The sequence below is a fragment of the Oryx dammah genome, unplaced genomic scaffold (genome assembly GCF_014754425.2).
Source record: "Oryx dammah isolate SB20612 unplaced genomic scaffold, SCBI_Odam_1.1 HiC_scaffold_29, whole genome shotgun sequence".
Taxonomy (NCBI): Eukaryota; Metazoa; Chordata; class Mammalia; order Artiodactyla; family Bovidae; genus Oryx; species Oryx dammah.
Genome location: NW_024070213.1, coordinates 85,406,309 through 85,420,851, shown reverse-complemented (window position 1 = coordinate 85,420,851; position 14,543 = coordinate 85,406,309). Strand labels below are relative to the sequence as shown.

Below are 14,543 nucleotides of genomic sequence, written 5' to 3'. Positions count from 1 at the left end.
CCTGGTCTCATTAAGTACTGATCCAGTATAGTTTTCTGTGGTAGCACATTATCGCTCTATCACAAATCATTTACACTCATATATAATTCTTGTGATAAGCACCTACCGTGACTTAAGCCTTGTGCTAGACACTTTCACACACACTGTCACTCAATTGAGGAGTAACATATTAAGACATATTTTTCTAAGTTAAAACAATTATCAAATCAGGGCAAAAATTACAAATACATTACAATCAATTGCGGGAGACAGGCCGTCTTCTAAAAGGAGTTTCCAGTAAGAACACTTTGGATTAGTGGAACCGCTTAACCTAAAGGCTGTCTGTTCTCTTGCCCCAGTGATGCCCCCACCTCTCTCCTTACTTGCCCTTCTCTCCGAAACTCAATTTAGATTTGCTAGGCTGTCTAACATTAATCCAACACATCCTCTAACCCCGTGACGTTGCTGGCTTTCTTCTACCTGTTTTCTTTCCTTTTGGAAGGCATTTTCCTGGCTCCTGAAGCAGAAACAGAATGTCATACTCGTTCTGTCTTCACTCGACAGGCTTCTGCTACACGTCTCAGCTCAACACCCACCCTTTTCCCCTTCAGGTGCAGCAAAGAGGAAACAGACACAATGTGGTGGAAAGGTCTTGTATATAGTTTTGTTCATTTCAACGAGTGTGGGGAGCTGCTCTCACTGGCGCTTATGGGGAAGGCATCTGTGCCTGGAGGAAGGGGCGTGGCTCCCACACTGTGGACTCCGGGTGGCACTCCGAGCACCTTTAGCTTTAGCCGAAGTCTTGGGGCGAGTAGCCCTCGAGTCGCACGTCTTCGCCTGCCCATGAGGAGTCCGGCCGGTTTTAGAGGAAGGCGGCCTCTGGGCGGTCCGTTTCACCGGCTTCTCCGGGTCCTGCTTCTTTTCTCCCCTGGCCTTGGAGCTTGGCCTCTTCGCATTTCGCGATCTGGGCCTGATGTCTTCCTTCTTGGCCCTCCCTTCCGCCTTGGTTCTGGAACTCACCAGGTCCTTGGCCCTTGACCTCCCCTTCCTCGAGTCTGCCCTCGAGCGCCCCCTCCTCACCTTCCGGGCCACCGTGCGGCGGGCAGGGCGCCTGCGTGAGTTCCGCGAGTTCCGCGTCCGGAGCGGGGTCCTCGGCGAGCGCCCGCCCTCCTCCAGCCTTGGGCGTCCTGGCTTTCTCTTCGGCTTCGGAACCTTCCAGATCCTGAAGTAGCCGGCGGCTTCGCTGCCGCTCACCCGGAGGAGAAGACTCTTCCCTTCAGACCTGCACCTTTCGCCCGAGAGGCGGCCGCAATTCCTGCGCACCTCGTAGCCCGCATTTCCGAACTCCTTCTTGAGAGCCGCCAGGGTCAGCCTTTTGTGTGAGGCGATGGCGCGGAGCAACAGCTGGGACACCTTGAGCACGGAGCGCGAGCCCCGCCTCGGCGGTCTCGTGGGCTGCTGGGTTTTAACTTCAGTACCGTGGGATTCGTCCATGGGCTCAACCCCTTCAGCCATAGCCCCGCTCCCGCTCCCGCTCCCGCTCCCGCGGGGCCACTGGCTCTGAACCTCACCCCGGTATGAGCTAATAAGAGCGGCTGCCAGGCCACGTCACAAATGCGGGTCCTATTACGAGGGCGGCCGACCCAATGGGTAGGGGGTCTTTCTCACTTTGAAAAACCAATCAGACGCCGTTTCCTTCTAGGTCTAAACCAATTCGGATTTTCAGAGCCTTTGCACACCTGAAAAATCCCCTTTATAATATCTAGGGTTCTGTTTCCTGGTCTTAAGTTTACACTTCTCATTGATCTTGATCTCAACCGCTTTCTGAAGGTCACTATTTTTTCTGTGGTCCTGCACACCATCTACCCACATTCTCCTAAAAAGGAAGAGAAGTTGTTCCCAACCACCCACAAGTAATATAATGCCTTTAAAAAGTAGCTATGGTAGTCTATAAAACACAACCTGGCTGAGAAATTCCCATTTTTAGGTCCCACCAGGAAAATGTATGCAGTCATATCTCCCTGGCTCTCAGCACAGTGGATTTTGTGCAAGAGTATGAAACAAAGTAAGAAATCACTGTGGTCCCTCTACCCTAAACATAGTTCCCACACCTGTAAAGTTCAGATGCCTCGTTCAATTGGATTGGAACAATCGATTCCAAATAAGGACAGCCTAGGAACGCTGGTCTAATCATTATTCTTTAAACAGACTCTGATTTTCTGCTTCTTGTCCTCTTCTTAGATCGCTTATCCCATCTCTGTCCAGATAAATCCTGCTTGTCTTTCAAAATCCTGCTAAATGCTCCTTCACTGAAGCCTCCTCAGACTCCTTCAGTAAAAGAATGTCTTTTCTCTTAATTACCACAATTACTTCTGTAACCCTATATGGTTTTTTCTTTACTGTAAATTAATTTTATATTAGAAGGTACAGTGTGGCACAATATTTTAAAAAAGAAAAAACTGGAGCTGGAAGATATGAATACATATCCTAGCTCTTTAATAGCCATATGACATTAATAATCCTTAATATTTTTAAACCTGACTTCCTTATCTAAGAAAGAGGTTTAATAATCCCTTCCTACCAACATCACAGAAACATACCATACTGCAAAAATTCAGAAGATGTGATAATAGACAAACGAGCATAAAAGTTATTTCACTCTGGATCTTTATATCTTTCCAATGAAATTAAAAGTTCGCTCAGAGTCAGACGGTCTTTGAATTTCTCTACCCCGTGCTGTACCTAATACAGCATTATTATATATAGCAAGCATTTGATTTGAGTCTGCTTAAGCTCCTTGCTGGTGAGGAGGCTTTTTCTGGATTCAGAAGGAAAGTCCCAGAAAAACATGAGAAAAGAGCAGGATGAATTTCAAAGAGCTGGAAATGAAGGCAACCAAGGAAGCTAGTTGTTCAAGGACCTCTAATTTAAGACACGGTTTAGTTGAGAATAATTCAAAGAATACCTCAAGTTGCAAAGCATATCATACTTTTCCAGAGGACATTCACATATCATCAGCAGTCATAGGCTGGAGTGTGGCATTGTTACTTCCAGGAATCAAAGTTCCAGGAAGTTGCTTAGACCAGAGCTTGTTAAGTTTTAACATGCACTTACTTCATAATGTACAGCTTCCAATACATTAGATCTGAGATGGATCCAGAGATTTTACCAACAAGCTCCCATGTAGTTCCTGGATAAAACACAACTGCTAGGGGTAGAGGAGAGTAGACAATGAGAAGGAAAGTGGCAGGAGGTAAGACTGGAAACGTAGATGAGGGTCAAGTTGTGAAGGACAGATACCATTATAATGACACAGATGTTATAGGTCACACAGCAGTTAAGTGATAGAGTTTGGATTTAAACCTGAGTCTACTTAATTCTGGGCTTCCTTGGTGGCTCAGAGGGTAAAGTATCTGCCTGCAATGCAGGAGACCCAGGTTTGATCCCTGGGTCAGGAAGATCCCCTGGTGAAGGAAATGGCAACCCACTCCAGTATTCTTGCTTGAAGAATCCCATGGACGGAGGAGCCTGGTAGGCTGCAGTCCACGGAATTGCAAAGAGTTGGACACAACTGAGACTTCACTTTCACTTTCTACTTAATTGTAAGGCCTGAGTTCTTAAAATTACTATGCTAGGTTTCCTTTTCTCCCCACCGCCCTATATATCTCCATTATAGAACAGAGGGGCCTCCCAGGTGGTCCCGGTGGTAAAGAATCTGCCTGCTACTGCAGAAGAAGCAAGAGACGCAGGTTCAATCCCTGGACTGGGAAGATCCCCTGTAGTAGGAAATGGCAGTCCGCTCCAATATTCCTGCCTGGAAAACTCCATGGACAGAGGAGCCTGGTGGGCTTTAGTCCATGGGGCTGCAAAGAGTTGGATGTGACTGAGCAGCTGAAAACATATAGAGTAGAGGGAAGTTTAGAATCACAGCTCAGGGTCAAGAGTATTTATGAGCAATCACTGTACTTTCTCCAAGGCTTTCGATCAGGGCAGAGTTCTGTGACCCTGAGGATCTCCAGGGGCAAGGGCTAACACAGCAGCACAGGGACAACGCACCAAGGAAGAGCTGCCAGATACAGAGGCAGAACTACATGGTGCTAGATTTCTCCCATTTGTAGAGTCTCTTGGCCTGGCTATTCTTCCTGGTTGCATAGGCCAGTGGTCACAGGAAGGGGCAACCACCAGAGAAAAAGAAAAACAGACAAAGTGTTTGCTTTGAGAATAGGAGGAAAGTAAATGAAATATCACCTTCGTATCAGCTGATTCCAGGTAAAAACAGGTTGTTTTTTTATGTATGATACTGCATACAATGGTATCATCATGAAGGAAAGAACCAAATAAAAAACCATGTTTACTGATACCCCTGTGATCACAAAGGAGGCAAATTGGAAAACTTTGAGGCTGAAATCAAAGGAAAAGAAACCTATGAAAAACTATCCAAAATACCAACACCTATGACAAAAAAGAGAAAACATTTTTTATTTATATATAACCGTTCATTTCACATAGATTTCTGTATAAATATGCTGTAAATAAGAGAGGAATAACTAAAAATGGGAGGTAGAAAACAAATGCCCCCACCACCACTCAGATGACTCAGAAGCTAAGAAAGCCAGTTGACATCTTTCATAGTGTTAGGTAGTTAGAATAGGAAAAAGGAGTCCAAAATGGCAGTGGCTAAAAGACAAAGAAGGGAAAAGCCTGCAAAAATAGAACAAAGGAAGGTCTGAGGACCAGAGTGAGGACCTCAGGTAAAACAAGCAGCCCTCTTGGCTAGCCCAATTTACATAGAGCAGGCTCAGGGAGAGGAGAGAAAACATAAAAAGATGAGCCAAAATTGAACCAGGGGCTTCTCTTCGCGTCTTTTGGGTCTGCCCGCCCTCATGCCTTGAGGGTGTATTTTCCTTTGCTTGCCAATAAAACTGAGCTATAACACTGGTCCATCCACCACTTCAAATTTTTGCTGCAGCAAGACAGAACTGAGAAAATTACACATTCCTCCAACATATATGGTGCCATGACTCGGGTTTAACCTGGCTGAAACAATCTCGGCTCAGCCCCCAAGAGTCAAGATGCCAAGCACAGCAGAAGCCTAACTCAGTGAAAGCTTCCACAGTGGAAGCTGAACACGAAGAAAACCCAGTGCAGGGGAAGTGACAAGAAGCTCACTGTGCTGGAAACCGGGACAGCAAAAACAAACTCAGCAGAAGGCTCACACGGCTCAGTCTCAGATTCCAGAGACCACCGATTCGAGTAGGAAGTCCTCGCTCCTGTGGCTGGAAGGACATATGGCTAACAACATCTTAATTCTTTTACAATCTCTTGTTTCTTGTTTCCTTGAACCTCCTGCGAACAGGCAAGCAGCAGTGGGTGCCCAGGGTGTCTCGAAGGCTCCACTATCTGTGGTGCCCTAGTAGCTGTTGCCCAAGTGGGTGGGGATTCTTCTGTCCTTAAGCCACTGAAAACTGTGAGCACAGGTCAGGTATTCAGCAGATTTTCTGGCAGGTTATGAAGGGGATTCCTTGGCACATTTTCCCCACTGCTTTTTCCTCCCATCCTTCAGCTCCTCTCCCCGTCTATGCCACTGCTTACAAAGTATTGGGCACGTCATCATCTTTCCATTCGTGAAAGTTGCGCTTGAAACCATTTACCTAAGATTGGGACTCAAACCCACATGGCTGGGACTCTGCACTACGCTTAGTCACTCAGTCATATCTGACTGGGACTTGAAACCAGCCAAAACCCATGGTGCCTGGTTTTAGGACCTAATGAAGCTCAAGCTCTTGATACCTCATTGCAAAAAATCAGTGAGAGACACAGTGATAAGTAAGAGGTGGATTTGTTCGGATTTAGAGAGAAGTACACTCCACAAGGTGTGGGCCATTGCAGAGAGTGGTGTGGTTAGTTTTCCCTGAGCTGGGTGATTTCATATGCTAATGAGTGGGAGAATCATTCTGACAATTGGGGAACCACCCACTCTTCAGTCTTTTGACAGTGCCTTGGAACTGTCCTGGCCAGATAACCTCTGGCTATGTCATTTAGCTTGCATATTGAGGATCAAGGTTTAGTTGAATTTGGCTTGTCATCTTGGACCCATTTGATTTTAATTGGTCTATGTTTTGCGCTTGGGCTATGTCATTTTTTCTAAAGTTGTGCCCTGCCCCCCTCCTTCCTGTTCCATGCTCCATTCCTGAGCCCCATCCAGGCCCAAAATGTTGCCTCTACAATCTTCTGGAGGGACTTGGGAGAGACATACTGTATAATATCCAATCTCTCTAGATATTCAGGCCCTCGTCTTCCATGTTTCCTACAACATGTGCAACAATAGCATCTCTCAGTGAACCCTCTAGGGCAGGTGACAGGCCCACAATGCCTGCTAGCAGTCCATCTGTTGGTGGCATCCCTTCAAAGGCAATTGGGCTTCCAGGGATAATGTTTGCAACTCTGGGAGTTAGCCCTACAGGCCGTTTGGGCCCAAACCCTTACCACCCTTCTCCTAAAGTTACAAACATACCCCTGGATCAAATCTCCACTCCACTTTTATGGAACATCTGGTCTATTGCCTCATCAATTTGTTCTTAAACCGCTCACTAACTCCCACAACCAGGACCCTGCCCCCTTGTAGGCAACATCACTCCACCATGCTTCAGTTCAGTTCAGTCGCTCAGTCGTGTCTGACTCTTTGCGACCCCATGAATCGCAGCACACCAGGCCTCCCTGTCCATCACCATCTCCCGGAGTTCACTCAGACTCATGTCCATCAAGTCCGTGATGCCATCCAGCCATCTCATCCTCGGTCGTCCTCTTCTCCTCCTGCCCACAATCCCTCCCAGCATCAGAGTCTTTTCCAATGAGTCAACTCTTCACATGAGGTGGCCAAAGTACTGGAGCTTCAGCTTTAGCATCATTCCTTCCAAAGAAATCGCAGGGTTGATCTCCTTCAGAATGGACTGGTTGGATCTCCTATTATTAAAATACTCCTAACGCCCCTAACAGGACCAGATAACCCATTCCTTTGTCATTACTTCTGTTATTACCTAAAGTGGGTCTATGACAATTAGATGTTTACCATTGAAGACACCCTAAGCTGCTCTTATGAAAGACTAGGGGAGAAAATCAATGACTTACATTCCCTCAGAGCAATAAGAGGATAAGGCTTATGGCTGTTTCACCAGGTTCCCAGTCTCAGAGCACAGGCTTGGATTACTTTACATCATGGTATCTATTCCCATCTGCAGTGGACAAACCAGCAATGAGTTAAGGTTACAACCCCTTAATCCTACCCAGCACTACTCATGCTGGAGACCTTAGGGACGTCCAACTCCAGCCTGGAGTCCCAGAAGGTCAACGTGCCTCTATCTGCCTAGGGATTCGGTCCCCAGGAGGTTGTCATGCCTCAGCCTGCTCAGGGACCCACTAGCCCGTGGTCCCAAGAGGTCGACCTGCCTAAAGATCTGGTCCTTGGAAGGTTGTCACACCTCAACTTCCTGGGGATCCACCAGTCCAAGGGTCCCAGGAGGTCGGCATGCCTAGCCCTGCCAGGGAGTCAATCTCCAGGAGGCTGTCACGCCTCAGCCTGCCTTGGGATCTGCGCCCTGACCCAGGGGCACCTGGCTCTCAGGTTGCAACAGTACTGGGTAGGATAAGCTTCAGAAAGACTCACCCCTAAGGAAGTCCACCCATGGAAATAGAAGGAAGCCTATTAGCTGTGGGACTATGCTCAGTCTCAGCAGTAACTCAGGAGTCCAACAAGAACCCCATTGCCTTTCTGGAAAGGCTAAACGGCCCTCTAAATGTTTACCAATCTGGACTTAAGCTCTTATGAGGGACAGGTGATTTTAAAAGACAAATTCCTGTGCCAATGTGCATCAGACATCAGGATAAAGTTACAACAGCTATAGCAGCAGGACCCTGATGCCTCTTTAGATGAGATGATCCAGACAGCCACCAATTCCTTTTATAACAGAGAACAGGAGAGGGAGGCCAAGGCCCAGGAAAGGGAGAGAAGAAAAGAGACAAGGCATGCCCAGATGCTGGCCGCCCTCCAGAGAAGCCCTATGGCAAACCCCAAGTCCTTAAAGGATAAGGCACAAGGCAAATGCCTGATCTGTAGACAGGTGAGACATTGGGCCAAAGAGTGTCCAAACTGTGACAAGTCTCCTAAAATGGCTCACTACAAATGCCATCAGTTGGGACATTGGGTGGCACTCTATCCTCAGGACCCAAGAGCTTCTAGGTCAAGTGCCAAGCCTTCCCTCACAATGGTTTAACAGGACTGAGGCAGCCTGCTCCAGCCAGCCCACCTGTCACAGATAACCATCATGGGGCTGCAGCCAAGGGTGCAACTGGATGTGGGAGGTAGGTCCGAGAATTTCTTGGTTGACACAGGGGCTACCTACTCTGTCCTGACCTCCTACTCCGGAACCTTCTCCTCCCAAACCTGTACCATTTGGGGTGCTACAGAAAAAACAATTACAAAAAGATTCATTCACCCAAGAACTTCTCTAGTTTCTTGGATGGACAAATATCTTCCCATCAGTTTCGGGTGGTCCCTGAGGGTCCAACTCCCTTATTGGGAAGAGATCTTTCCTTGCCTTTGAAATCTTGCAGCTATTGCAGACCTTTAAAACTCTCTTTTTGGGGACAAACTAACACTATTTCTACCATCCACCAAGTGAAACAACTCCTGAATGGGAGAGGCCATTTATGGATGTCTGATCAAAGAACCCTCAGATATCATGTAGTGCTGATGGAAAATCAGGCCTGACTATATCCCCTTGTGAGGTTCTTAACCCAGGTACCTTCCTGTTTATCCCCAAGGGCTCTCTCCCCTTTCGCTCTTGCCTAGAAACCTTGGACCACTGAACAAAACTCTGAGAGGGGTTGTCAGAAGATCCTCTGACCAATCCTGAGGAAATCTGGTACGCTGATGGAAGCAGCTTTGTCTTGGATGGAAAAAGAAGAGCTGGATATGCAGTAGTCTCCAATTTTGAGACCACAGAGGCTAACTCTTTGCCACCAGGTACTTGAGCTCATAGCCCTGACTCGAGCTTTAGAGCTGGGAAAAGGAAAAATAGTAGTCATTTACACTGACCCCAAGTATGCCTTTCCGATGCTATATGCACATGCTGCTATTTGGAAAGAAAGAGGCCACTTGACCACCCGAGGGTCCCCAATCAAATATGGTGATCAAATCCTTAGGCTCTTAGAGGCAGTTCATCTGCCCAGTGAGGTTTTAGTTTCCCATTGTAAAGGACACCAAAAAGGAGCACAGAATGGGCATAAGGGAACCAAGCAGCCAATCAGGCAGCTAAGAGAGAAGCATTACAGAATAATGACCTAATAGGGGCTGCCACCTTAGTTCCACAGACTAATTTGCCAGAAACTCCTTCATATACTGAAGGTGAGATTCTTAAAGCTAAGAGTGGGGCTTCCAAGAAGATCATACGGAGTGATTCCAAAAGGAGGGACTCCTTTTTCTGCCTGGGAACCTCCAGTGGAAGTTGGTTAATTCCTTACATGCCACCACTCATTTAGGGGAAAATGCCCTCCAAAGATTACTAGAAAGGTCCTTCAGAGGAACAGGCTTCCAAACGACTATAAGGCAAGTGGTCTCCTCTTGTCCCACTTGCCAATTAAACAACCCCCAAGGAGCTCGAAGACCCCAGCTGGCACAGCCTGTCCAATGACGTGAGATCTACCCAGGAGAGGACTGGTAGATGGACTTCACCCAGATGCCAGTTTTTCAATGGTCAGTCATTCAGTCGTGTCTGACTCTTTGCAACCCCATGACCCACAGCACACCAGGCCTCCCTGTCCATCACCAACTCCCGGTGTCCACCGAAACCCATGTCCATTCAGTCAGTGATGCCATCCAACCATCTCATCCTCTGTCATTCCCTTCTCCTCCTGCCCTCAATCTTTCCCAGCATCAGGGTCTTTTCCAATGAGTCAGCTCTTCGCATCAGGTGGCCAAAGTACTGGAGTTTCAGCTTCAACATCAGTCCTTCCAGTGAACACCCAGGAATGATCTCCTTTAGGATGGATTGTTTGGATCTCCTTGCAGTCCAAGGGACTCTCAAGAATCTTCTCCAACACCACAGTTCAAAAGCATCAATTCTTTTGAGCTTTATAGTCCAACTCTCACATCCATACATGACCACTGGACAAACCATAGCCTTGACTAGAGGGACCTTTGTTGGCAAAGTAATGTCTCTGCTTTTTAATATGCTGTATAGGTTGGTCATAACTTTGCTTCCAAGGAGTAAGCATCTTTTAATTTCATGGCTGCAATCACCATCTGCAGTGATTTTGGAGCCGGGAAAAATAAAGTCAGCCACTGTTTCCACTATTTCCCCATCTATTTGCCATGAAGTGATGGGACCGGATGCCATGGTCTTAGTTTTCTGAATGTTGAGCTTTAAGCAAACTTTTTTGCTCTCCTCTTTCACCTTCATCAAGAGGCTCTTTAGTTCTTCTTCACTTTCTGCCATAAGGGTGGTGTAATCTGCATATCTGAGGTTATTGATATTTCTCCTGGCAATCTTGATTCCAGCTTGTGCTTCCTCCAGCCCAGCGTTTCTCATGATGTACTCTGCATAAAAGTTAAATAAGCACGGTGACAATATACAGCCTTGACGTACTCCTTTTCCTATTTGGAACCAGTCTGTTGTTCCACGTCCAGTTCTAGCTCTTGCTTCTTGACCTGCAATTTTCAAGGGTATAAACACCTATTAGTCATGATAGATACGTTCACAGGATGGATTGAAGGCTTTCCCACCCACACTGAGAAGGCTGAGGAGGTGGTAAAAAAAAAAAAAAAAAAAAGACTGCTCCAAGAAATCATTCTGAGCTTTGGTCTTCGCAGGTCATTATAAAGTGATAAAGGGACATCATTTACTTCTAAGGTCACCCAAGGGCTATCTACAGTATTGGGCATTACTTACTAGCTCCATTATGCCTGGAGGTCTCAGCCTTCAGGAAAAGTAGAAAGAGCCAACCAATTCTTAAAATCAGTGATAAATAAGGTAACCCAAGAGACCTCCCTGGGATGGAAGGAGGCTTTACCAATAGCTCTCCTCCACACCTATATTGCCCCTAAGGAACAGATTGGTCTTAGTCCTTATGAGATGCTATATGGGAGACCTTCTGTTTATGTCAATGACCTCTTCCTAGATCCAGCGGCTCAGTCCCTCCTGTCTTATACCATGGCCACTGGGCAATTCCAACAGGATATAAGCTCATGGGGTGTTAACCAGGACCTAAAAGATTCTAAAAAGTCACCGCTATATGCTCTAGGGATTCAAGTCCTAATTAAAGTCTGGAAAGATGGGTCTCCAAAGGCTCAACTCCAGCCTTTCCAGCTCAACTCCAGGACCCCTACCCTGTAATACTTTTGAGAGGGTAACAGGCAGGAAGGCCAGGTGTCTCCAAAAGGAGGAAATAGCCTGCAAGTGTCAGACATTTTTATCTCTCTTAAGCGGCAGAAGGAAACAAACTAGCGATATTTTTTTTTCCTTCTCTGCTGCTGCTGCTGCTAAGTCACTTCAGTCGTGTCCAACTCTGTGCGACCCCATAAATGGCAGCCCACCAGGCTCTGCTGTCCCTGGGATTCTCCAGGGAAGAACACTGGAGCGGGGTGCCATTGCCTTCTCCAATGCATGAAAGTGAAAAGTGAAAGTGAAGTCGTTCAGTCGTTGTCTGACTCTTCTCAACCTCATGGACTGAAGCCTACCAGGTTCCTCTGTCCATGGGATTTTCCAGGCAAGAGTACTGGAGACAAATTTAAAAGGAGTCTTCTCTTAAAATACTGTGTTGCCATAATGACACCTGGTTTCACCTGAAGTTAACTATTCTCAAACCTAGAGCTAACCAATGCATTTCTCTTATGGAAATGTTTATCTTAAGCTATGCTATACCCCAAACTCTGTCTTCAAGTCGGTTCGCCTCTTGCTCAGAACCTACTTGACAAACCAGCGTGTTATACTGAGATATTGTTGCCCTAATCTACGTAAACGAAACTATTTGTATGGTGATCTGCCCTTCTTCAAGATTCAAGTTAATCATTTTATGGCTCAGGATGACGCAATTGGTGCCAAGATTATCCCAAAATGCATCTTAAGGGTGAGGGGCCTGGTGCCATTCTGAGTTTTAAGATATTCCTTTCTTTCATTAACAGACCACTAGTGACTATATAACATCCAGCTGAAGACTAGCAGGGGGGTACTCTTTCTGCCCCCTTCTGATGCCTATGTCAGAAGCTTTCTCTATTTCCTTTATACTTTAATAAAACTTTAGTACACAAAACCTCTGAGTGATCAAGCCTCATCTCTGGCCCCAGATTTAATTCTCCTCCAGGGCCCAAGAATCCCGGCATCTTTGCGTGATTCAACAACAACCTTTCACTTTCTACCCCCACAGCGGTCAAGGTACCAGGACATGACCCCTGGATTCACTACTCCCAAGTCAAGCCACGGAAAAAAACAGAAGAGGAAACTCGGTACACCTGTGAGTCCTTGGGAGACCTCAGATACCTATGCAGAACTGCAAATAATTGCCATTATAATGCACACCCCCAAAATTAAGTTTCTGGGAATAAGATTTCTCAGGAGAGCTCTAAAGAGCCAACACAACTTGTCAGGGGTTGTACTCCAAAATAGACAGGAGACAGATCTCCTGATCCCTGAATAAGGAGGGACTTGAGCCATCTTGAATGAGACATGTTGTTTCTGGGTAAATACCTCCATCTAAGTTAAAGAAAGTCTTACAGTCTTCAAGAAAAACATTCTAGATCCTACAGGACCTCAGAGAATGAGCTGGAGAGTTCTTGGGGTGGCTACAATCTCTCTGGGGATCCTTCTCCTGGAAATAGGTAATTTGAAGTTGGCTAATGCCCCTGCTAATCCTTGCTATCACCATATTGATGCTGCTTATGATTGCTCCATGTATTATCAATTGTCTAACCCATTTTGTCTCTGCCCTGGTCAACAGGCTACAACATGCAGTGCCAGTTTAACAAGGATATATAAAATTACATCTGACGACAGAAAATATCACTCACCCTTAGATGGACATTGCTATAAGGCTTGACACTGCTATAAATCTCTGAGTCTTGAGACGAGCAAGAGGGGGAGGCCCTACGTCCCTTGCCATCCCAGTTCAGCAGGAAGTAGCCAGAGAGACTTTGACATCCCTATTCCTGAAGAATTGGGCCTCCATCTCTTGAGTGGGGAACGTTAGGTAGTTAGAATAGGAAAAAGGAGTCCAAAATGGCGGTGGCTAAAAGATAAAGAAGGGGAAAGCCCAAGAAAATAGAACAAAGGAAGGTCCAGGGACTGGAGTAAGGACCTTAGGTAAAACCCTCAGGGGAGGCGGGGGGACAGAAAAAAACATATAAAAAGAGAAGCCAAAATTGAGCCAGGGGCTTCTCTTCGTGTCTTTTGGGTCGACCCGCCCTCATCCTTGAGGATGTATTTTCCTTTGCTTGCCAATAAAACTGAGCTATAACTCTGGTCCATCTGTCAATTCAAATTTTTTGCTGTGGAAAGACAGAACCAAGGAAATTACACACTCCCCTGACCAAAGCACCAATCTCTTCCTCTTTAGAATAAATCTACTTGCCAGCTCCCATCTTCTGACACCCCAAAAGGAAAAGATACTCCAAGAGAAAATTATTTCTTCACGAAGAGTCACTACAAACCAACACATACCTAATCAAGAAATACCAACCCCAGCTCCAGAAAGACTGAACTATCCCTTCCAATTTTAATAGTCTATGATTATAAACCAGAAGTTATCACCAAAAGAGGACAGAACCACCCAGTTGTGAGAAAGAGCAATAGCTGTTAATTTCTGGAAGTCCTGGGGACTCTGTGTTGGTGGAGGTGGGCAGGGGGTGGAAAGTGGGGGCAGAGTGGAAAAGGACATTTGGAAATGTGTAGTCTAAACCCTTCTGCTTCAAGTTCCAGAGCTAGATCATTTTGTCCTTGGAAACAAGACCCTTCCTCTAGGTTACTCATGCCTCTATGAGGAGTCTAGAGTAACTTCAGTGAAATATTTAGACAATAAGCACACTTTTATTACTACACTAAATTCTAAGACCATCAGAAGTTTTATTAATCTCATTCCTTCATACAGTGTTATATAGCTCCAACTTCACCGAGGATAACTCCATGTCAGGTACAGCAAAGTTTAGTAGCACACGCTGATCTAATCTCAATCTATAATAATCTATAAATAATCTCACTGCCCCTCGGGCCTGGAGTTCCCAGGGGCTAGGTCTTTCTGACTCAATTATCTTGCATTGATTCAATTTCTTTCTGACCAAACTGAATGACAGAAACCTGTTCAGCAATCTATTACAACTGACCTTAAACTGCTAGTTTTTTTTTTTTTTGCAAAAATAACTTCTCATCTCCTTTTGTTTTATATTCTATAACTCTTTTCCTCCTGAACTACTATTGAGCCTTTCATTTTAGTGTGAATAACCCCACAGCAGTTATTTGTGCACATAAGCCTACTGGCCCACTCATGACTTTCAGGAGCACTAAAGCGGTTTCATAAAA

General features: G+C 45.9%; 1 protein-coding gene across 1 annotated transcript; it reads right to left on the bottom strand.

Annotated features, from left to right (window-relative positions):
- Nucleotides 1–218: 218 nt before the first annotated feature.
- LOC120858082 (testis-specific H1 histone-like) lies at nucleotides 219–1,494 on the bottom strand. Its single transcript, XM_040233947.1, has one exon. The coding sequence runs from the start codon at nucleotides 1,492–1,494 to the stop codon at nucleotides 676–678; it is 819 nt and encodes a 272-aa protein (XP_040089881.1). The 3' UTR covers nucleotides 219–675.
- Nucleotides 1,495–14,543: the final 13,049 nt, after the last annotated feature.